The 25,746-nt window shown below is 35.8% G+C and overlaps 1 protein-coding gene across 1 annotated transcript in view; it reads left to right on the forward strand.

Moving 5' to 3' along the window:
* Window positions 1-15,921, forward strand: part of Kdm2 (Lysine demethylase 2) — a 60,666-nt gene extending 44,745 nt beyond the window's left edge. The window contains exons 12-19 of the mRNA XM_089645621.1: window positions 1,230-1,478; window positions 2,589-2,697; window positions 4,574-4,767; window positions 4,951-5,118; window positions 5,296-5,432; window positions 6,149-6,412; window positions 7,093-7,275; window positions 9,622-15,921. Of these exons, the coding sequence (XP_089501747.1) occupies window positions 1,230-1,478; window positions 2,589-2,697; window positions 4,574-4,767; window positions 4,951-5,118; window positions 5,296-5,432; window positions 6,149-6,412; window positions 7,093-7,275; window positions 9,622-9,742 (1,425 nt within the window). The 3' untranslated portion in view covers window positions 9,743-15,921. The remainder of the gene's footprint in view (window positions 1-1,229; window positions 1,479-2,588; window positions 2,698-4,573; window positions 4,768-4,950; window positions 5,119-5,295; window positions 5,433-6,148; window positions 6,413-7,092; window positions 7,276-9,621) is intronic.
* The last annotated feature ends 9,825 nt before the right edge of the window (window positions 15,922-25,746 follow it).

Consider the following 25,746-nt stretch of genomic DNA (forward strand, 5'->3'; position numbering starts at 1 on the left):
ATAAGCAAAAAAAATATAAATAGCACTTGGTTTCAACATTACTACAAGAAATAACTATTTATGTCGTCAGATGGTAAAAAATGCAAGTTCCATTTTTTCTCAATCAAAGTTAAGGACGGGATGTTTCGGAGAATTTGAACAATTCTTCATATATCAAAGTTAATTTTCAAGTTCTGTTATTATTTCAGTTCTGTCAAGCAACTAGCCTATAATGAATGATACAATAACAGAACTCGAATAGGACTTTCACAGAACCCGAAAATGAACATTGAAATTTGATGAATTGTTCATAATCTCCGAAACAACCTGTCCTAAGTTTAAAGGTCAGGAAATATTCATAAATTATTAAAATAACCCAAACTAAACCTATTTTGTACATGTTTATTTAAACCCCGTACTTAAATAGTGGTCTCCATTAGATATTTAAGTTGAAATCAAGTGTTGTTTTTTTAAAGAGCCTTTGCACGCAGCAAAATTCAACAAGTTGACCAATGGCATGTAGGAGACCCTTAGCCTTAGAAGGAAATAATTTTCCTAAGGGCATGTCATCTTTGAGTATGCCTTGTGAAGGGTATTTTTGAGAAAAGGACGGACGAGACCCATGTTGTAGGAGGGAGGAAACACAGAATACAAAGTGTGTTGTGAGTTGTCTGCGTGCCTAAATAAAAGTCAACTTTACCTTACTTTGTGTTAAATTGACCACATCTTATGTAAATTGGTGACTTCAGTTTTATTTTAAATCAGTATAGATCACACTTCCAGGGAGATTTTCTGTTCAGTGGATGAGATAGATTTCACTTCTCTGTGAAAACTTTGCAAATATTTTAAAAATTTAATTGTTTAGATATTTCACTGTGTTATGTTTGACAGTTTGACAATGGAACTCTGTTAGTCATTTGTTTTTTTTAATTTATTTTATTTGAAAACTAGAACACATTTACAAGTACTAGACTGTTGTTTTAAGTAAGTACCTACCTGATACTTTACCGAATACTTGTGGACAAGCTGACTGAATCCCTTGTAAATGTAGCTTTAATTCAAGTATAAAGCCATTTCTGCACACATCCGACTGAAGGAATGGAGCACACCGTGGGAAGGAATGGAACAATGGGCTTGACTTAGGAAAGGACGATTGAGTCTTCGGGGTGGCTTCAGTCAGTATTAATGAAAGCTGCAGTATTCTATTTATGCGTTATGTTACATTACTTACATAAAGTACATTGTTGCAGCCAATGCTCCCCGTGACGGCATCGTGCTCGGTGTGCCACCTGGACGGCTGGATGCAGGCGCCGGTGGCCCCGCAGGCCAAGGGCAACAGCGGGCGCGCGGGGGCCTCGGCGCTGATGGAGTGCGCCGTCTGCTACAGCATCGCTCACCCCGCCTGCGTGGGGCCCGGCGGCAGCGCTCCCAGTGAGGATCTGCCCAACTCCTGGGAGTGCCCCCAGTGCACCAACCTCGGCCTGAACCATGACTACAAGGTGGGCATTCTTACATTCAACATCTGGGGGTCTTAGATGCCTCTCATTCCGATTTCATTCCGTTCCTTAGTCTAAGACTGCTCTGTTTGTCTCCAAACCGTCCAGCTATCTAAAATTTCCCCAAAACTTCATTATTCTCCAGGTTTATTAACTTACACAAAAAGGAGTCTAAGAAACGACCCATTCTTATGAAGCCAATATCAACTGTGAATAGGTGTTCCGCTCGTGTCTGTTGAGTTTCGATTGCGTGATTTCGGAATCACCTCACCGGGAATCGGGATTTCTGCTAGCTCCTTAAAGCAGGCTCCATTGAAATACCTGTAGAACAGATATATAAGCACACCTACATTGCGTCTGGATTAGTGATGGTAATCAGTCTATGGGTTGTCAGCCAGACAGACTGTTCTCCTTTGCACAGAGTCTCTGTCATCTGCTCTTTCGACTTTAGAAATATTGGCAATAATTTTTTATTTTGCAAATAAAAGTAATAATAAAGAGCATTACTTTATCTTTCCACATCTCACAAAACCATGAAAAACCAATAAACGCACCTAAAGAGTTAAATAAATGTCAATAGTCGACTTTCTTCCAATTATAGTTCAACCAAAAACAAAGACCGTTTCCTAAAGTCTTCCGGAGTGAAGAGCGGTGCGGGAGACGAGTACAGCATTGCAAGCCACCAATGAATACTAGCAAACTACTAATAAATCACGCCCTCTCTACGCACGGCAAGAGATGTGCGTCTGCGCACCCTCTTTTGCTTGCAGTCTAGCTATAGCAATAGGTTTTCAAGCATCATTTTGGGGATGTGTTTTATTCGGTTAACTTCAGATATATTAACTCTTGACAGGCCAAGATGCCAAACAAAACGTCTGTAACCAAGTCTTCCGACGACCCCTTGATTTTTCTGTCTTATGGGCTTTAAAACTGTAGAAATCCCAATTATTCAGTCAATTTATTAATGGTAACTGTATATGCGCAGGAATACGTAAAATACTAAAATGATATGTCAAGTATATAAGCTAATATAAGGAGGATAGTAATTTTGGGTACAACCTACCCCCCACTTGGCTGCGGGATAGTTAATAAATATTTAATCTTTCGTTTCAGCCACGTCACTTTAGAGCTCGTCAGAAGTCATCCGACCTGCGTCGCATGTCGGTTTCTTCAGACGCCAGCTCCATACAGCCTCAGAGGTCTCACGGCATGGATGTTAAAGGTATGTACTTTCAATCAAATATTATCGGGTCAAATGTGTCTGGTGTCCAGAACGTCGGTGTCTACAACTCTCAATGTAGCTCAAGACTAAGAAGTGGAGGTGGTCTATTATTGCCTAATGCTGAATAAATAGTCTTGGCCTGCTGGATGTCGGAGTAGGGAGAGTCAAATTCCCTCAACTGTCAGGCGATAATTGATGAGTTTTGCTCAAATATCGGGATAAAAGCTATGTTTTAATTTGCTCTAAAAACAGTCCACTATTATAGTATCTGTCAAGGTTGCCGTAATACAAAAGACAAATTCACAACACAAAAAATAATCTCTTGAGAAACTCCACCAAACTTTAAAAAAAAAATTGCGAAGTTATTATTATTTAATAAACAGGCAGCATTCTGCTGATGCGCTCATTTGTGATTTCACAATAAGTTTAACAGTAATTGAGTTCTTTTAAATTTAAAATAAATTAATCCTTATTTATTAATGTGAATCGCTTTCAAAATTGACAGTTTTATTAGCGGGTAGGGGTGACCGGAAGAAAATGGCTGATATGGCCCGGCAATATTGTTGTAATATCAGTAGCCAAGCAAACTCTCCCGTCAAGACAGGCCCATACATTGAATAGGCAATACCCGACAATCTTGCGCAAAATTGACCGACAATATGGAAATACCTAATAATATAGAAAAGAAATTGTCATAAAAAGTTGCTCATTTTCTAGAGCCTTTAGCAAAAAGGAAATGACAAAAGAATACAGTAGAACCTCGTTAATTCGAAATCCACCGGACATCAAAAATCAAATTTCGAATTAACAAATTCCCACGTAATTCGAAATTTTATGAAGAAAAAAAAAAAAAAAAATGCCGAAAATCTATTTTCTCGGCCGCCTCTTCAAATCCAAGTGGAATTTTAGTTGTAAATTCGTATAAATACCAATTATTTCTTTATTTTCGCGGCCGATTACCGTAGCGGCGGGCCCTTTAAATTCAGATATTCGCAATAAATTCGTAGAAATGCTATATGTTTACGCGTAAATCGAGATTTCACTGCCGATTTCGGTCGCGGCCTACCCTTTAAATTGAGATATTCGTAAAAATACGATATATTTCCGCGTAAATCTAGATTTCGCGGTAATTTTCCGTCGCGGCCGGCCCTTTATTTCAATATCCGAATTTAAATTCGTAAAAATACGATATATTTACGCGTAAATCGAGATTACGCGGCCAATTTCCGTCGCAGCGGGCCATTTAAATTCAAATATTCGAAATAAATTCGTAAATATACAATACATTTACGTAAATCTAAATTTTGCTGCCGAGTTTCGTCGCGGTCGACCCTTTAAATTCAGATATTTGGTGTAAACTCGTAAAACTACTACATATTTCCGCGTAAAACGTATTTTCTCGGCCCTTCAAACTCGGATATTCGAAATAAATTTGAAAAAGTACGACATTCCAGTGTAAATCGATTCAGATTTACAAAATAATAATACTAATTAGGACGATGTATAAACACGTAAAAATATTTTTTTCGGCGTTTTACCGCCACGGCTGACTTTTAGATTCAGATTTACGAAATATCATGATTTATATTCGAAAAAATCAAATTTTTTCGAATTACACGAACAAATTTTCGTGCGCGGACCAAAATAAATTTCGAATTACGAATTAACGAATTTCGAATTAAAAAAATTTTTGTATGAAGAAATTTTTCTGCGGAAATTTTTTTTGGGCAAATATTTCGAATTACGCGTTTTTTCGAATTATCGGGGTTCGAATTAACGGGGTTCTACTGTAATTTTGTCTACTTTAGCTCACCTTATTCTAATTTATTTTGTTTACATATTACATTAATTACCCTTTTGAATTGCTCGATTGCAGACATCAAGCAAGAGCCAGAAGACGGCATCAAGATTGAGAACGGTTCCTCCCCTACCTCCCCCAAGCGGCGCCGCAGCTCTGAAGGAGAAGGGGGGGCTAGCGCCCTGGGGGGAGTAGGCCCCGAGGGGGACCCCCCTCGTAAGCTGGCTCTGAGGACGCAGCTGGCGCAGCAGCTCTGCTCTAACACCACTAAGGTAATTAATCATTGTTTCACTTAATTAGACTAATGCGGTGTCACTTTAAAAAATAACTCTTAGATTAACCTATTAAGAGATTTGAGGAAGTAGCCAGCCGTCTGATAAATACACTTCGTTGGGACATGTCAATTGAAAACTTCTGTATTTTTCCTAGTAACCTAACTTCTGTCTTATTCACAGGCCTTGAAGAAGCCCATGTACCCAGTGCGCCCCGCCCAGCCCGGAAGCCACGGGGGCTCGGGCACCCTCTGCCTGGACCGCACCTGCATCATCTCCGTGTTCCGCTTCTTATCTCCAGCGGAGCTGGCCACCTGCGCCCTCGTCTGCAAGACTTGGGCTCAGTACTCGGTGAGTCTAAATTACACATTATCTCCTGGCCCATGTTGAAGCAGTTCATGTACACGGTACCTAGTCTGGTTTACATATTGTGTAACTTGTTGAAACTCGTCGCCTTTCTCTAACATTGCAGGTGGAACCAACCATCTTTTCTTTATCGAAACTCATTGCATTTTTCTAACATTGCAGGTGGAGCCAGCCCTCTGGAGAAACATGTCGTTTGTCCAATGCCGCCTTACCGCAGCCCACCTTGCCGGCATAGCACGTCGTCAACCTCAAGCGCTCGGCCTTGAGTGGAGCAATCTGTCTAGGAGACAGCTCACATGGTAACTCACATCCACATTACTGTAATCCCTCATTATCTGTGAATTTGCGTATCCTCGGGTTCACTTATGCAAAAATAATTTTTGAAATTATGTAATTTAGGCAGTAAATGGGTACTTGCAATAGTTACATCAGATTTAGTGTGATCTTTTCATTGGCAGGACTTGAATGGCAATATTGTATGCGAATCAGTTTGTGGTTTTATTGTGGACGGTAATCAATATTTGACACAACAGTTTGAATTGGAAAGGACCCTTGGTCTTTTCGATCGCTATTATGCACTCGAGGGATACTGCTTTGTCGTCACTGCACAAGCTTCGAATTAAATGAATAGACTCGAATTAAATTCACTGAAGGGACATGATCACTGTACGGGGTTTTTAACAGACTTGTAAAGTATACATAAATTGTTGCAATGACACTGAATGTAGGTACTCCACACTGTCGGACAGGTACGGGTAATTTGGTGGAGGGATGCAGAAATATGTGTTAAAGGGTGATGCATATAGTTGCGTCATTCTGCTGATGCACTCATATTTAATTTTACAATAAGTCAATCCTTTCTTCTCTCCAAATGTGAATCCAATTGAGATTTATATTAGTAGCATGAATGACATGTTGTGGAAGTTTGTTCCATAATTCAACTACTCTATTTTCAAGGAAGTGTTTACTAGGATTTGTAGATTTAGTAAGATTAATCTATTCTTGTATTATTCAGGTTGATAGGGCGTCTACCCGCCTTGCGCTCGCTGTCCCTGGCCGGCTCTCCGGGGGCGGCTGCAGTCGGCCTGCGCACCTGCCTCTGCCCGCCCCTGCTCTCGCTGGACCTGTCCTTCTGCCCCGCGCTGGGTGACGCCTGCTTGCGTGACCTGCTGGCGCCTCCGCAGGACTCACGCCCCGGCCTCACGCACTCGCGCTCGCGCCTGCGCCACCTCAAGCAGCTCAGGCTGGCCGGAACAGACGTCACTGATGTGTCCATGAGGTGGGCCACTGCTTTATTATCATATATTAGATGGTCCGCATATCCCATCAGTTAACATGTTATGTATAATTTCCTTGGTGAATGAGGCTGCTACACTTCTCTCACAGTACTGGACGTCGACGTTCTGGATGCCTGTGATTCTTGATCCGTGCTATGCATTGGTGATCTTCCACTGCTTTCCACTTTCCTGCCTAGGACAAAGTGTGATGATTCTTGCTCTCTCCGTGAATTTCTGTCCTCTACAATCCTAAATGTCGTGCGTAATTTATTTATGTAATTTAAGCCTTTCGGCTTTTACATATATGATACTTATAATATAAGAAACATGAGTAATGAACGGATTATAAGCGAGACGAGAGTTGAAGGAGACTTTTTCTACACCCGATCATCGTCTAAGCTTGAAATTAGTAAGCCACACTACATAGTACTTCCTTACATTAATAAATTACATTAAGATAAGAACAGAAGATCTCTCACATAAAACACTGCATTATATTGGCATATTTTACTGTCACAATCACTGCACTCTATAGAACTATACTGGGAAATGTAGGACGGCTAATGGAAGACTGCTGAATTCACATGTTCAATGGATGCCAATTTTTGGGTTGCAATTGACAATAAAGAGAACCTCCACCGTTGTAAACAGTTTCTAATGCATGATCCTTCTTTATCTGCAGATACGTCACCCAAGCACTCACCTCTCTGACCGACCTGGACCTCTCGTCCTGCGCCCGGGTGACTGACGCAGGGGTGGCACAGCTGGGGCCCGCCCGGTGCCTGGAGCGCCTCAGCCTGGCTGGCTGCCGACTGCTGACAGAGGCGGCCCTAGACCACCTGTCGGCCTGCCAAAACCTCATCAGGTAACAACATCATCAGATCTTTTTAAGCAAGTCTCTTACGCTTATAACTTATAACAGCTAATAAAATTTTGTTAATTTTGTCTCATAACCTTTGTGACAGATCGTTGACTCTGGGGCACTGAATTAGAATAAAATTTTGTTTATTTGCACCCAGAGTGGAAGATACTCCTAGTATCCAATCGAAACGTTGCAGAAATGATTATGCAGTGACGATATATGAATAGTCAAATTTACAAAAAAAATTATGCAAATTCCGGACAAGAGTCCCAACCATCTTGCAGTCAGTGACACTGGCTTCCCCAATTAGGGTAAATTGTGAGGTTGAATGTGGGGAGGGTAAGGAGAAAGGGAAGAGGGAGGTGGGGAAGTACCTGGTTTATCAGGTCTGAGCCATTTTAGCAATGTTTTGATTCTGAATAATAATAATGAAAATAATTAAATGATATTAGGATTAAATTTATGATCAGGAAAATTTTAAAATGCAATCTATCTGCTAAAAATTTAGTAAAAGTAATAAATACTTAGGAAATACCTCTATCAACATACTCATTTGGCATAGTTAAATGGTCCAATATAGATTTAGATAACTTAGAATGATTAATTAGAACTACGCTAACTTGCCATCATCCAAATTCAGCTATAGAATGAATTAATTTACCTAGAAATTAGGAGGTAGAGGTATAGTCAAAATAACTTGTTTGGAACATAATCAGGTAGAAATGCTAAGAACTTTTTTCCATAGGAAAGCTCATAGCTCAGAAATGCACAAAATAATTTGCAAGGCAGATAGAAACATTATACCTTTAAATTTATACGACAAGAATGCCGACATTTTTATAAATCCCAACCAGGAATTATTAGATTCCTGGTCAAATAAAATTTTACACGCAAAACACTTCAATTATCTCAATCAAACGTATGTTGACAAATTTTCGTCATACAAATGGTTGAGTATTGGAGAGTTGAGTGCAGAAATAGAAGGATTTATGCTTGCCATTCACGATAGAGTCATTAATACTAAAAATTATAGGAAGCATATATAATCAAAGATACAAATCAAATATATGATTTGTGTAGAAAATGTTTGGCTTTTCCGGAAACTATAGAACATATTATATCGGGATGTTCTATATTAGCACCGTCCGAGTATACATTTAGGCACAATCAAGTTTTAAAAATAATTCACCAAAGTTTGGTAATACACAACTTGATTGACTGCCGTAATATAATACCATATTATGAATACGAACCAAATTCATTTTTAGAAAACGAATTTTATAAAATATATTACGATAAAACTATACTAACAGACCAAACGATTAGTCATAATAGACCCGATATAGTTTTACATGACAAAAATAAAAAAATAACTCATATCATTGATGCCGCTATTCCAAATTCCTGAAATATTCAAAAATCTGTTGATGAAAAAATAAGAAATAAGATAAAAAGAATTTGGCATTCTCAGACTATAAAAATATTACCATTTGTTATTTCGGCTACTGGCATATACCTAGCTCTCTCATTAAAAATGTAGGCGTATTAGATCTATCAAAAAAAAAATTATATAAAAATGCAAAAATCAGTCATTTTAAATACATGTAGGATTACGAAAGATTTTTTAAATATTTATGTTGAGGGATCAGTAGGATTTATAGGCCATGTTAGGATTTCTACCGAGCCGAACCCTCTGATATGAAAATATCTGGAGTTGGTAAATTATTTTCCCATTTGATCTCTGGTGGGTTGACGTGTTGTTCTTGTATTGTTTTGTATTTATTTTGCTTATATAATGCACCTGCATAATGTGGATTGACTAGAAGATCATTCGTGGAAAAGTGTGTGGAAGGGTTTAGTTTTTCCTATGGGGAAGATTTAACCCGGACATAAAGTCGGAAAATAACAAAGATAATTTGAATAGCACTGTTTTTGTGAAAAATTACCTCAAGAAGCTGTGGTTTTTCACCAGAGTAATGCTGAAAGTATCTACACAACTCAGAAGCGAGCCGCTGATGTACTACATATATAATATTTTTAATTAATAAATTGGGAAATAACACAAATGCAATTTACTCACGGACACTGAAATTTTAATTTTAATCCGTGACCTCCGGATTCATAGCGAAGGATCGTAATTACTCAACCACAAATGTTGTGAAGATACTTCCCAACCTTCGTCTTCCCCTGCTATGAATTGGACATGCTCCCATACTCCAACTGACTCGGGACAGTTGGACCACGAAAAAAGTTCTGCAATATTTTTAATGGAGTGCTTTGCAGAATATATAAAAGAAATTGAATTTCTTTTATTGTTATAACTTATACTAATCACATATATCTTTCCAGGTTGGATCTGAGGCACGTACCGCTCGTATCGACGCAGGCGGTCATCAAATTTGCTGCCAAATCCAAGCACAACCTCCATGTCAAAGACGTAAAACTGGTTGACAGGAGAAAAACTAAATGATTGTCCACTGAAGAAGGGTTGACGTGATAACTCAACCGACCGCACCAATCAAAGCAGGAAACAGTGACTTTCAATTGTTACCGCGGCAAATCTAGCCCAACCAACATATTCAAATATTATTTTATCTGTAAATAATAACAACACATATTTTATTCTATTTAATTTAGCAAACCTTAGATAATTTTGTGTAAAAATTCAAGTGTTTTTATAAAATAATTTATTTACATAATACTTGTACTGAATTATGCGTGTTGTGGAAAATCAGCTTGATTTCTCCGCGCTTTTGTATTTTTAATGTGATTGCAAAATTTATATCACATTTGTACCAAATTTTTAGTTAGCAAATATTATTTTATATTGATTTCGGACATACGTCATTTGGCTTTCTTTAAAACAAAGCATCAAATCATTCACAGTATTTATTATAATATTGCATTTTTTTTGCGCTTAAATTTTTATTTTTGTGAGTGTGTTTGCGTGTAACCAGAAATTAGTCATTAATCTGTTGGCATCGGGAGCATTGAAATGAAAAGCAATCATATTACACGTGTTCAAATCTATGTTTAAACATTTGTATTCTAAAATATCGTTATTAATTGTTTACGGACGCACATCGTTCTGTAATCGCATTTAACCCCTGTAAAACAGCAAATATTTCTAAAAGAAAAAATTTCAGTAAAATAGACATGCACTCAAATTTTGTCGAAAGTCAACCACTTTTAGATATTTGTTTTATCACCCGGCTGACGAGCTCCTAGCAGATTTCCAACGTTAAACAGTTCATTTCATTCATTCAATTCATTCCATTCATTCATTCAATTCATTTAAGTCATTCATCAGTTCATTCATTCATTCATTCAGTTCATTCATTCAGTTCATTTCATTCATTCAATTCATTTCAGTCATTCATTCAGTTCATTCATTTCATTCATTCATTCAGTTCATTCATTCATTCATTCAGTTCATTCATTCATTCATTCATAGAGGCATGTTTTTTCCAGGGGTTGAAGTGAAGGGACATGGAGATGATTGATACAATTATGTTTTATATCAGCTGCTTAGTGTCATTGCGAATCCATCACTGAGTACGCTAGAGCAACTCCATCACAGTTAATCTATCAATGAAAGCTTTACAGTTAATCCATCAATTGAAACGCTTAGCCGAATCACCGCATACATAAGAGTGAATCAATCATGTTGTACATATTATATAATCCATCAATTTGTACGCAAGCTCCAATTGTATGTAACAAAGAATTAATCACAGTGTGATTGATTTTATGAATGATTCTTCAACGATAATGGGTACTCTTCGATGATGGATATCTCTCCATGTTCTGATGCAAAACAGTATCAAAAAGTGCATTCGTAAATTATTTATTATGAATATAAAAATTTACCACGTCATCTGCCTTTATTTTTACAATATTTAACATAAAATAAGCATAGGCTATTGGTAGTTAATTATTGTAAGCGGATTAAAGTGTACTTTATCAGTGTTTTGTGTCAAATAATCACTTTATAAGATTTCATTTGACTTTAAAACAATATATCAATAGATTTCTGTAATTATAAATTATTAAAAGCATTTCCCTAACAGTGAGTCTGTTACTTGTTTTATAATAAACAAAACATTCAATTAGGTTTGAAGAAGTCTAGTTTAAGTAGTATTTTCTAGGTTTTACGTATTGACTCAAAATATAAGATTTAGTTTGAAAATCTATATGTTTTCTTATTGCAATTTCAATTATAAGTTTGTGACATGTTGTAAATCTATATTTAGTATATATATAAAGTATAACACTGATATAGTATCCAAAAAGGTATTAAAGTTCTGACCATGTTGCAATCGACAAACATATAAGGTGAGATAATGCTGTATTTAGCAATCATAAGTTTAAATAATTTTGCAATCGGAATCATGTTGCGTTCGATTAGCAAAAAGGTGAATACTGTTGCATTAATCATTTTGTTGAAAAATATCTACATTAATCATTTTTTGTTATTATGTTGCAATCGGCCCCCACATCTTTTGAATTTTGTTGCATTGGGCAACCCAAAATTTTAATTGTAAAATGCGTTGATCATTCTGAAATTAGCAAGCTCAAAAGTTTTGCTCATCTTGCGACCGGCAACCACACACGTTTCCAAAATGTTGCAATTGGTAGCCACAACTTGTTGAATCATGTTGCAATCGGCAACCACAACTTGTTGAATCATGTTGCAATCGGCAACCACAACTTGTTGAATCATGTTGCAATCGGCAACCACAACTTGTTGAATCATGTTGCAATCGGCAACCACAACTTGTTGAATCGCGTTGCAATCGGCAACCACAACTTGTTGAATCATGTTGCAATCGGCAACCACAACTTGTTTAATCATGTTGCAATCGGCAACCACAACTTGTTGAATCGCGTTGCAATCAGCATCTGCAAAAGTTAGCAACGTGTTGCAATTGGTGCATTGCAACCAGTGGCGGCTAGCTCTAAGGCGCGTTGGAGCAACGCACTTCCAAAATTTTGGTCAATCCAAAAATAATAATTATCAACCGATAATAATATCGCCTAAAATCAAAGCAAATAACAGTAATAATATATATTTTTACTCTAAGAATACCAAAAGAATTAATTTAAATTCAACCGGCTCAAATTTTAGTTCTTTGTATCACGTGTCATAGGTCACGTAGTGCGAGCGAATTCGGTATAGCTCATCGAGAAACGTCACCTGGGAACATCAATTATCTATGCGCGCAGAGCGTGGATGCTGACCATAGTATTGAAATGTGCCTCAAACTCTTCGTTGAGATGGCACCACTTAAGTTTCCAGCTCGCATATCGGATCACTCCAGCAGGTCCTTCACCGCTGAAGGTTTACCTGACCTGACATACGGATAGACTGGCAATATTTTTAGCGCACCACACATTTTTGGAAGTAAAAGCCGCCACTCTTGGCAACCACGACTTGTTAAATGATGTTGCTATCAGCAACCACAAATGGGAGGTTTGTGTTACAATCTTATCACAGTACTTTATTAACCATAAAAGTATTGATTTTGTTGCAATCGGCAACTGTACCACTATCTTTCTATTAGGAACCAGAGTCTTTTATAATGTTGTAATCGGTAACCGCAAAAGTTTAAATCAGTTGCAAATAAATCAGCCACAACAATTTTTTGGATCAGTTGTGAATTTGGATCAGTAATGAATATTTTGACAGTCAATATGTCAGCCTTTACCAGAAACCAAAGTATTTAACGAGAATATTATCATAATTTGTATGTTGTAAATTTTCACTATTTAATAATATTTAAGGTAAGTGTAATTCATAATAATATTATAGTTTCTACTAAATAGTAATAATAAATGCTTTTGATGGTCAATTAAAAAGCACTATGCCTTCATGTAAATTTGTAACTTTTAAGAGAAATTGCTTGTGATAGCTTGTTTTCTAAATATATTAGCGTAGTAAAACATTTTTATTTTAATAAAAATATATTTATAAAACAAGACTGTGATAAAAAAAATAATTGGCGTTAAATTGTAAAAGTGTTGTAATAAAAACACAACCGGCTGGTGTAATTTTTTGTTTTTCTAATCTGCATACATTCCAATTGAAAAATAATTATCTGAGGGCATTTTTGTTTTGTAGCTGACCAAAATGGTGTCTTTTGGAATTAATGGACTTTTAACTTATTGTATTCATCCTATTTTGTTTATCATCTTCTCTTTTTTATGTGAATATCGCACAAGAGTCCCAACTACTCCTAACCGTCTGGAGCCAGTAAGGCTATGGCATCTCTAATTGGTGTATGTTGTGAGACTGAAAGTAGTGGGAAGGGGAAGAAGATGGTTGGGAAGTACCTGGCTATTCAGATCTGGTCAGCAAACATGGCTAAAGCCATTTCAAGCAACATTCTGAATTACACCAGGGCGATACTGAGAGTATCTTCCACTCTGGAACGTGTCGCAAATGTACTGTAAAATTATTATAAGTTAATTGCGAAATAATACAATTAAACAAATAAAATTTACATGCGCACGCTGGGATTTGAACCTGTGACTTTTGGATTACCAGTCTTGGAGGCCGTCAGTCTGAAGTATTTACAAAATTGCAAGTCATACGTGAAATATTATTGATTTAAATTACATGAGTGGAAGATACTTTCAGTAAAGACCAGCGTTTGACGACCAGATCTGTATAGCCAGTTACTTCCCCACTTTCCTCTCCCTCGTCTTCTCACTCACTCGCTCTACCACCACCCTCAGGCTCACAACATACCCCGATTGGGGGTGCCATAGTCTCACTGGCTCCAGACAATTGGGAGCAGTTGTTGTAATAACAATAGTATTGTTGCAAAGTTAATTTAGATTTTAAAAGTCGCTACACAGTGAAAATGTGAAACTTTTTGTACCCTTTTTGTAATTTTGAAAGAAATCAGAATATCGGGATATTCTTTTTGCTATATAATTATAGTCCATACTTAAAACCAAGTTTTATTTACTGTATTTGGTTATTTTCGTTCTTATTGTGTTTAACTCTTTTAAAAATCATATATAATTTGTCTGTTTGAGGCCATACCGCGATTCGACAGTGCTTTGTGAAGGCCAAACAGCTGTCATGTACGGTAATAGTAATTTAATATGCCAAGAAGAACTTCGATCGTATTTCGTTTGTAAAACATTTGTAAAGAATTCTCAAGTAGTTTTCTTAAAGTACATAATGTAAAAACAATCATATTTTTGACTTTGTATAATTTGACTTTAAAGTTATTTAAATTGTGTTTTATTTTTAAGATGTGACAGAAGTAAATGAATCAATACTTTCAAAATTATTTAAAAGCATTATATTATTTTCATGCTAAACAAGACTAGCTTTTCAAGCTAAAAAATATTAAAATTAACATTTACGTAAAAAATATATTATTGTTATGCAGTGTAGCATAAAATATATTGCAGATCAAAATATATTATATCTTATGAACATATTGCAGATGAACACATATTTATATTGTGCATTTATTTCATATTACAAAAATATATTAATTCTGGATCTACTACAGTTATTTAAATGAACATCTTATGGACACATCGCAGATTAAAATATACATCTTCTGGACGTATTATTGCATATTAAAATAGTATGTATAAGTCTTATGGACATACATATTGCAGACTAAAATATACATCTTACGGACATATTGCAGATTAAATTATACATCTTGTGGACATATTATGGCAGATTATAATATACCTCTTCTGGACATATTGCAGATTAAAATATACATTCGTCTTGTGGACATATTACAGTTTAAAATATACATTTATAGTTCTATTAAAGACCATCTACAGGCAATTTCTCCATATCGCTGTATATTTGAAAATCGCTTTATGCTTCTTCCGGAAAATAAATCCATAATGCAATCCTATCTGGCCATCGAAATTAATAATGTCTGCCTGTTTATAACTTCCACCTATGTCGGAATTCCAAGCGATCCAGCTAATTATATTTATTTACTTTTACGTAACATTAAATGTTTTTCTTTTACGGTTTTAACTCAATTTTTATCAGTGCACAAAAGATGACTCTAAAAATATTATATTATTTTTTAAAACTTTTAAAACCATCCATTACGATCCGTTGATAATTTTTTATAGATTTATCGTGTAAATGTAGGAACGCGTTCTCTTTAATATTTAATTTCAGTATTCCCCTTGTAAAATATTAATGTTTAATTCCCACCTACCTTTGCTTACTACTGTGGTATTCAATTTAGCTTTAAAATATTTAGTTTTTTTCTCTACATATATATTATATACAGTACGCTGCAAAAATTTGAATGGAGACAATCAAAAAAAAAAAAGTTATACTGACCAATTTCTTGGTTGGTATCATAATGTACTACGTTCATGTATTAGTTTTGCAGTGGCTGCGTAATCATTTTGTTAGTTATAAGTTTGTCTGTTATAAAGCAACACTAGTACACTACGTACAGAAGCGATGGGAAGCTGGATAAATGTACTATAAAACCTCACGGGATAGAAATGTACAACAATAATAATAGAGAAGTTTGTATGTTATAATGTAAATTTACATTTATAAGGTAATGTACATAGATGACGAAATAAATAAATAGAAATGAACAAATTTGTTTTTTTATCACCGATATTTCAGTATTTTCACAAGATTTCCAACTGTCCACAGCCAGTGGATCTGTCCGAAAAGAATCCCATATGTGCATTATGAATATCAGCACATATAGGTCTTTCTATCATATTTCTAAGGTTCGTACAAAAAATACTAGTGGTAGACCTGCAAGCCTTGGGATCCTATTAGCTGCCTGGGTGGGCAGAACGTTTGAAATTTTTAAACACCAAATTACCCAGGCATCGTGAGTTCAATTCCTTGGCTGTCCTCCATCATGATATGTTCCGCTTACTGTGGTGGTAGTAATTTTTTTCAGGTTATTTGTAACCCGGAGATGATTCTCTTTCTTTTTAAAATAATTCATTAATATATCAATATAATTCTATTTCTTCTCAAGACAATGGGTACGGTATGAATGACGATAGGATTATTTGTATAGCGCCGCTTTCGTGGTATAATCACTTCAAGGGTGATCATTATAGTTAAGTATTTATGCATGATCAGTGGCGTTGCTGGCGGTAGATTTTGTGGATACATCCATGTTCGTTAGTTACTCTTTTATGAGAAGTGAGGTCATTTCGAAATAGGATTGTATTTTTGCCTGACATCTATGGTTTAATAGCAGAAACAAAACCAAACTTCTTACAGCCATCTTTGAATTGCTACACACATTATACTTGACGTTATGTTTAAACTATCGTTCATAGATAGCGCTACTTTAATTATTTTAGAATAACACCATATATTATACAAGTTATGTATGCAGGGCCGTCCCTGTGCAGGTGAAATCGGAGCAGTCCGCTTCGAGCACCGACTTGCTCAGGAGCTAAGGCGCTGATAATAACTAACACCTATTACAGCGCCCTTGAGGTTTTTACTAGCTCAGTTTGACTCAGGGCCGGCCCTGTATGTATGCTTTCTAATGTTAAGGTTAGACGCAACGCTCGTTGTATTCTACGTGTTCACAGATGGCGTTAATTAATTAATTTTGTTTAAATACGCTTTTGCAAGGTATTGCTTTACAATATTAAGACAAATCATTTGTTTGCGCCCGTATATACGCAATATGAATATGAATCAATAGTTTTGTTCGTTTAAAGACTTAATTCTTTCGAGAAAGGCACACAAATACAATATTTTACCGATGATTCAATCCAGAGGCGGATTTGCCCTTAGGCCTATGTAGGCCCGGGCCTAGGGCGGCCAGATATTAGGGGCGGCCAATCGTGACAAAAAAGTCACAGATGATTACAAGAAATTACTTCCTAAGTACCTAAATATTCTACGTACGAAATAGCGATATGCAAGAGGGTGTTCACACACACAGCGCACGACAATCGACAATTATACAGTAATTGAACTAGCGAATTTAGCAAGCGTATTTTTTTACATTAATTCCACACAGGAGGCTTTGAGGAAAATATTTTCCCTCACGACCTATGTCATCTTAGGTGATGCTGTGTGGAGGGTCTTTTTAAGGAAGGGAAGGATAGGAAGTTCTGAAAAGGAAAATGTATGAGGGGTGGGTAGGAATCTGAGGATTAGTGTGTCCAGGAGTGACATACGTATGAATACATCCCTCCAACTGCGGTGCAAGGCGATGGGTCAAGATAGTCCGGCTGGAAAGGTCAAAAGGCCTCCCTCACCCAGTCTCTCTCGATACGGCCCGCCACGCAGCAGGTAGGCAGACGTATCCGCCGCCAAGACCTGGACAAATCTCACCCCATGAACCATGAATGATAATGGCAGGAAAATTAAAAGGGTTTTGACCCTAGGAACTTACTGAAAAGTTTGGATACTCCTGGTCAATATGATGGGTACTGAGAAAGGGGCGGCTACATGGTCTGGGGCCTTAGGGCCTAGGGCGGCCAAGACTGCAAATCCGCCTCTGATTCAATCCAATATTGTATTTGTATGCCTTTCTCGATAGAATTGAGTTTTTATATGGACAAAACTATTTATTCATATTCATATTGCGTATATGAGGGCGCAAACAAATAATTTGTCTTAATACTGTAAAGCAATACCTTGCAAAAGCGTATTAAAACAAAACTAATTAATTAACGCCATCTGTGAACACGTAGAATACAACGAGCGTTGCGTTTAACCTTAAAACAATTGTTTTAGCAAGAAACATGACTCAATTTCCGCCATCTATGAACGAACAGTTTATCAAAAATTTTATGTTTATCTTTATCCTTATTTACCGCTGATAGCTCTGTTGTAACCTCTCTCTCCTATCTCTAAATAGTATAAAACAAAGTAGCTATCAACGTCTGTCTGTTTATGCGCTTAGTACTTCTAAACTGCGCAACGGATTTTGATAGGGTTTTCACTATCATTTAGAAAATTTCTTCCGGAAGGTTTATATATATAGTACGAGCACATTATATTATACACGCCTTCCTGTCCCCCAAAATACCCTCCTCATACTCACACAACATCCCCAAAGATGACAGGCCCTGAGGTACCTACCTACCTAGGTAAAATATTGGTAGGTCCATCCTACTTTTATCAAAGAACTGCTGAAGATTTAAAAAAAGCGTTTTAATGTAATAGCCTTATAAGTTTGAAGCTTTATTTTCAAAAGATATTTGACAGCAGATAGGACGCAATATCAACTATGAAAATATTAAATATTATTATTATAAGTATTATTACACTAGTTTTATTGAGTGCAGTAAATGCAGCAAGTTTTCCCGGAAGGGAAGTGATAAAAGCATTCAGTGCGTGTGCAAACGATACGCTGAAAAACATTGTGGAAACTGAGGATTGTACGTACGATGTTTGGGAGAGTCGGATGAAAGATGGCCCTAGAAAGAACGTACAGATTCGGTATTACGCCCTGGAAAACAACTCTTGCATGGCATTAAAAGTAGAAGATCAAAATTCTAGCATTAGCATCGTCAGGGTTGTGGCCAGTGCCTTTTTGATGCCTCACTCTCAATCCCGGTGCTATTACAATCATAGGGTGATACTTCAATATACCGAAACCAGTATTGCAATGACTCTGCACAAGTACCGTGGCAACAGACCTGATGAATATGTGCATACATTTCGGGAAGACGAGACCGTCCCCAGTGAGGTAAATATTAGTAAATACTTAATACCCTATAAAATGAACTTACTTTTCAAAAAATAAAATCAAATATAAAAAAAAACAAAAACAAAATGAAACGAAATGAAATGAAACAAAATACAGAGAACATACAAAAAACAGTTACCCATAGATATGTTTAATATATTGCATTTGTTAATCCTTTAGTAAATGTACCAAGCTTTTAATTTCATAAATATGTTGAACAAACGGCAGTTAACTTTATTATCTTATAATTAACTATTTTATTATATTTTTTCTCTTCTCTCCGCTTTTTTGTTCTTTTATAAATAAAATTTGTATGTAGCACCATATAACAAAAACAAAATCATAGAACTTCAAAATTTGTATGTAGCACCATATAACAAAAACAAAACCACAGAACTTCAAAATTTGTATGTAGCACCATATAAAAAAAAAATCAGCCAAACCATATACCATCGGCTTCTGTTCAAGTTTCTGTCGAAACGGAAAATAAACTTATTTGAATAAGAAAAATAAAACACTCCATACCCAGAAATTAGGAGTTTTTATTGTTAAACTTGTCTAGTTTATTAAAGTTCGTGTTCACAATGAAGTAAAATACATCAATTTAAATCAAATTGATGTCTTTTATTTCAATTTTAGCGCTTTTTGAGGCGTTGTTATTTGTTATAGTGTAGGTACCTAAATTAATGTAAAAAAGTACTAAATATCTCATATCCACTACTTATTATTATAGAAAACAAATCAGTCTAGTCTTTAATCGTCTTTCATGTTAGACAATAGGAATACGATAACTAATTATTATATATTTAAAGTTAATTTATAAAGATATTACCTTATGTAATAAAAACAAACAGTAGTTTCTTGCATAAATTGTAACAGAAAAACAATTTTTTTATAACTTAAGACATCACATTAATTACACACACACGGAAAAAAAGAGTAATGCTAATTTATTAAGAATCTCTTCAAATTATTCTGTTTAAAACGGGATTGAAGGCCCTTAACAAATGAATTAACAGGTTTCCTGATAAACTTTTAATAAAATACGAATACATTGTCATATCACGATGTCGGAACAAGTGTTTTAAAAACCAATATTGTCTTTATACAGGGTGTCCGGAAACTCGTAGTACAAGCGGGAAACTGGTGAATCTACATCAGATTTGGAGTCGATTTTGTAGTATATATTTTTTTTATTTGAGCTTTCGTTATCGAGTAAATCGAGTTTAAAGTTGATTTTTTTTTTTTTTTTTTAATCAAATTCTTATAAATTATTACTGAAGATCAAAGTACCCAACTAATTAAAACTATTTGAAAGTAAAACAAATGAAGAAACTCGGATTTGAAGCATTATTTTGAAATCACCCTTCATTTAACCCGGTGTAATCATAAAATATTTCTGCTCTGCAGGGTTAAAACATCTGTTATTCAACCCTAAACACCAGAAAAAACTTTAACCCTAAAATAGCCGAAAAATATTTTTTTTTGGTTTTTTTTTTTTTTTAAATGCTCAAATCAAAAAACTTTATGTTTTTTTGGGTTCCCCATGTGGTGTAGATTCTCCAGTTTCCCGCTTGTACTACGAGTTTCCGGACACCGTGTATAATATTATCTTATACAATTAGGAATTTACTAAAAGTTTATCAGGAAACGACATGAATCCCGTTTTAACCGGATTACAAATAATTTGAAGAGATTCTTAATAAATTAGCAATACTTATTTTGTACGTGCACGTTTAATTGAATCGCCTCGAATTGTATCTTGATGCTTGCTTGTTATCTCTGGTGCAGTTATCATGATGAAGTTTCTGAGAATGTTATGAAAAATATATTCAGCTAAGGAAAAAATATATTCAGTGAAGGAAAACTATATTCAGATAACTAAAAATATATTCAGTTTAGGAAAAAAAGGAAAAAAGTAACATAAGATTTACAGATGAAATAATTTTTTTCTATCTGTTTAATTCCCGATTGAAATCGAAATCAAATAGACCACGAACCGCCACTGGTCCCACTGCTAATTCGGGGCAGTTGGAACTAGAAGGAGGAATTCATGTATTGCCAGGTTATACGTATATAATCCTAGAGTGTTTGTTGAAATGTTTTTATTAATTTTACAGATACGACTTACATTTACATGCATGACATGGGACAGACCGCGCAACTTCGAGGACAACAACGAGGAACCTTTGCTCTACAGATGCAACGATGTGAAGGAATGGAAGAAAAATAAGCTCTACCACGGAATTATGTATTTATTTGCCGTGGATCTCCTTGCCAAGAAGCCGGTGGCGGAGAAAAGGAAGCGGATTGTGAAGACGACCCCCCTGGGGCCACCCGGTGGGGTTCACACCCCCTCGGCAGTGACGCAGCGGACCACCAGCCCTCGCACCTTTATCTTCACCAAGAGGTTGATTCAAAATGTGATGGTGACTTCAGTCGTTTTGTCTGTGATGGAGCTCTTGTACAGTTTCGTGCTTTTCATGTATGTCTGGAACCTATAAATAATTGTGAAATATACCTGCACGTACAGTACAGTAACATGGGGCGACTTTTGAATCGGTGGGTAACTTTGATCATAATTAGCTGCACACAGGACGGCCTACGTGGTCGAAGGGTAAGGCTCTTGAATAGCGATCTGAAGGTCACGGGTTCAAATTTCATTTGATTGATTTGTGTTATATCATAATTTAATCATTTAAATTATATAAACTATATTTGGTACGTTCCTGAGTGGAATATACTCTCAGTATCGCCCTGGTCCAAGACCACTATTGAGAATCGAAACGTTGCTTGAAATGGCTTTAGCCATGCTTGGTGAGCAGATCTGAATAGCCAGGTACTTCCCCATCATCCTCTTCCCCATTCCTTCCCTTCCCCTCCTTACTACCTTCAGCCTCACAACATACTTAATTGGGGATGCCATAGTCTCACTGGCTCCAGATGTTTAGGAGAAGTTGGGACACTTGTACGGTATTCAAATAAAATAAAATAAAACAAAGGACATCTATGTCATCTTTGGTGAATCGACCCCGGGCACCCCTGCTAAGTCACCAAACATAGCGAACCACTTGGGATGACCTATGGCAGAGGTGTTGGTAAAATAAATGGTTCCCGGTGCTGCGGTATCCATACCCGCCTCCCAAATGATTTTAATCAAAGTTAATTATGTGCACAATTCTCGCTACAGATCAGGATTACTTAGCTTCTTTTTAATGATGTTTTTTCGGGAAACGTGGATGCAATATCGCTTCAAAAACCCATACCAAATGTTGGTTTTTATCCAAACATTATTGATGGTTGAATTGTGAAGCTATTTTTAAGATATTTTCAGACAAAGAAAAATGTGTAAAATGCATTTTATAAATCCCCCAACGATTATAATAGTTTGTGACGTTTATATTGTAAGTGTATCTATCAGTGTCTAATATTTGAACTCGCATTTTTTTAATTGCAATTTTTTGTGAGATCATTGTAGGTACCCAAGAAGCCTATACAAGTGGTACCTATACATCCCACTCCGAAAGGTGATTTTGATCATCACGCTTCTTTTACCTACTCCCCAAACTTGAATGCATTTTTTATGTACATTTAGATAGTTTAAAAATATGTAATATAAAATATTCCGACACAAATAATTTTTCGAAAAAATCAATATAGTTTCAAAGTTTAAAATTGATAAAGTCACCCCATTTTACGATAGGTTCACCAAAATCACTGTACAGATAATCCGTAAAAGTGTGATTCACGTCGATTTAAATGAAAACTTATGTCTCCAAGAGCTATCTGATGAAGAAATTCAATATTTAAAAATGTTTATTAAATTTTATTAAAAGTAAGGAACACTTGAGCTTACTTCAGATGTATGTTCACAATAAACTTGTATCGGGTTTTCTCTTCAATGAATGGAGAGAAAAAATGAGCAGATAGGTAGCTACCTACTTTTTAATGTTTTTATGTCTTAATTAGGTACCTATACTACATGTATTTTTAGTAGAAATAGAAAAAAATGATGTTACGAGTTGTCCCAATTGTGTAAATTAATGGCGACGTTTCCATAACATCACAGTTTATTAAAGCAAATGGGACAGTTATTATCAGGACCAGTTTCGCACACACCATTGCTAAAAGCATACAACAAGGAATTTGACAATAACAACAAACAACTCCGATCTAATATAACAAACGTTAAAAATGTATTTTTTGTATAAAAAATATGTTGACAATGTAATGTATTATGTATATACTTTTGCTGATAAATATATAATAACAATATGTGTTTTGTGATTACATTTTGACCTATTATTATTGGCACCTATATCAAAATAGTAATATCTAATAACTTAGTTAACATTTTTTAATTTTAATTTAAGTAGTTATATGTAGGTAAGTATGTACCTACAAACTTCGATACCTACTAAATACTTGGGTATTAAGTATTATTTTTACAAAATGAAAGTTTTGCAAATCAAAATAGTTTGATCCAGTGAAATTAACAAACTTCGAAAAGTGATTGACCTATTGTTGCAATCCTCATAATGCTCGACTTTATTTTTGGGTATTTAGTTGTGTAGGTAAGTAGGTACCTAATACGTACGTCATTGTTAATTACGAGGGCTGTTATTTAAATACCAATTCCTTTTGCATGCGCCTCGGAAAGTAGACAATCTGTCACAGCATTTTGAAGATCTTCATCGTCATCGAAGTGCTGAACACGAAGCCATTTCTTCATGTGAGTGAACAGATGGAAATCATCCTCCTTCCCCCTCCCTCATTATACATACGTTTAGGTACGTACCGATAGATACGTTTCATATTAACTTACCTACACATTTGAAAAAAAGGTAGATTGGCACTGCTTGTGTGGTAGGGAGGGTGGGGAATGTTGTGACGGGGGCAGGTTTAAAGTTCCCGCTATATAACTTAGAGGAAAGCGAATTGCTCCGTTTCGTGTGAACCCTGTAGGTACCCTCAGTTTCTGGCAAAACGATGGTGCCGTGCGTTATAAAGATATATGACAAAGTGATTTTCAGGTGCTAAACGAATTTTTTTGCTGTAAGTTTTCACCATCTTTCAAGTCATCTGGTAATCGGCTAACACTCGGTAAGTACCTACGAATATATTTTTTCTCCAAATACTCTGTATCTTGACTGTGTTATTAGCGATAAACGAAATGCACACGTCAAATGAATTTACTTGCGTGGCCATTTATATCGTGGTGTAAAAATTTTTTAGTTACCTTTATATAAAACCAATATGTATTGTGTGAAAATGTGTACTTTTCAGTAGGGGAGCCAGGGGCTTGTTGTAACGGGGGTAAGTAGTAACAGCTTAATAACTCAGCCGGTTTCAAATATTTTGTTTCGATTTTGAGCTCAACGTGCCCTTAAAGATATGGCTTACGACGTAAGCACAGTCAGTACAGTGCGGGAGAGCGCCGTGACCGGTTGTCTGCATGAGTGCGTTTTTTGCCAGGTAACCTAAAAAATATTATTTCGTAAATTTTGATTTCAAGATCACACTGTGTCAAATTGAAAAATATTTCTATTAAATTTTGTTAAGCATTTATTAAGCCATCGTATTATGGTACTTTCACATAAGCAAAGCCAATCATTTTTTTTTTATAAATAAAAATTTCAGTAAATTCGGTTTGGGGCTAGTTGTAGCAAAATTTAAGGGGCAAGTAGTAACCTGTTACAACTTGCCCCAAGCCTGCACATTAATGTTTTTTTTTGCATTCGCTATTATTTTATTGGTTTATATTTATCACGTTTATCGCTGTAGGTATATCAGGAAGCGGAATTATAAAAGGAAGTCAGAACCCATCCCAGGCCCTTCAGGCGTCCAAAATATGTTTACCGGTTTTTCACCTTAAAAGATCAGACCTCTAGCTAAAGCACCACCAAGAAAAAAAACAAACAGGGCTGTACGTAAGCGAAAGTCAGCTGTTTTGACTGACACTCCAGAGAAGGAAGCTCTGGAGAAAGAATTTGAAGAAAAAAATATTAAAAAAAAGGAACAAGAAGCTAAAGCAAAAAATAAAGGAATTGGAAAGGGCAAAGGTAAAGCAAAGGCAAATAGACCTGAAAAGACCAAGATTGATAAAGTGAAGAAAAAAGTTTTCAATGAAGACTCAGATTCTGAAGAAGAAGAGTGGTTATGTTTGATTTGCGGAGAAGAATATAGCAAATCAGACAAAGAAGATTGGGTCGAGTGAATGATCTGTAAACTGTGGTCACAGGTGAAAATGTGTAAGAGGTGATCCTGTTTCGTACATTTGTATAAACTGTGAATCTGATGAAGACGAAGCATAAGCAGCGAAGGTTGAGGAAATTAGTTGTTTGAATTAATTTCTTTAAACTTTTGACAAAAAATAATATAAGATTTGTTCGTTTTCATTTTTTAAAGCCCATGTAGCATGCCACATTGATTGTGATAGTTGAGTAAATAAAAAAATTAAAGAATTCTTATAAAAAAATTGTTTTATGTCGATTATAAGTGCAAATTATAAAAAATGTTTTCACTGATGATTGAGTTTATTAATAAGTTTAATTAACCTAAGTATATGCTATACGAGTCCAAAAATGACTATTGTTGTTAAAGAAAACGATACGTATTCACCTCATTAGTTCGTAAGAAATACAATTGTCTTATTATGTGTTCGTTGGTTTTATAATACAAGCCTTAAATAATGAAACATTCTGTTTTAATATGACGTTACTAGTGTTACTACTTGCCCCACACTAGTTACAACTTGCCCCAAAAACGGGGT

This window comes from Hesperophylax consimilis, chromosome 22, assembly GCF_061612785.1.
Source record: "Hesperophylax consimilis isolate HC1 chromosome 22, BYU_Hcon_1.0, whole genome shotgun sequence".
Lineage (NCBI taxonomy): Eukaryota > Metazoa > Arthropoda > Insecta > Trichoptera > Limnephilidae > Hesperophylax > Hesperophylax consimilis.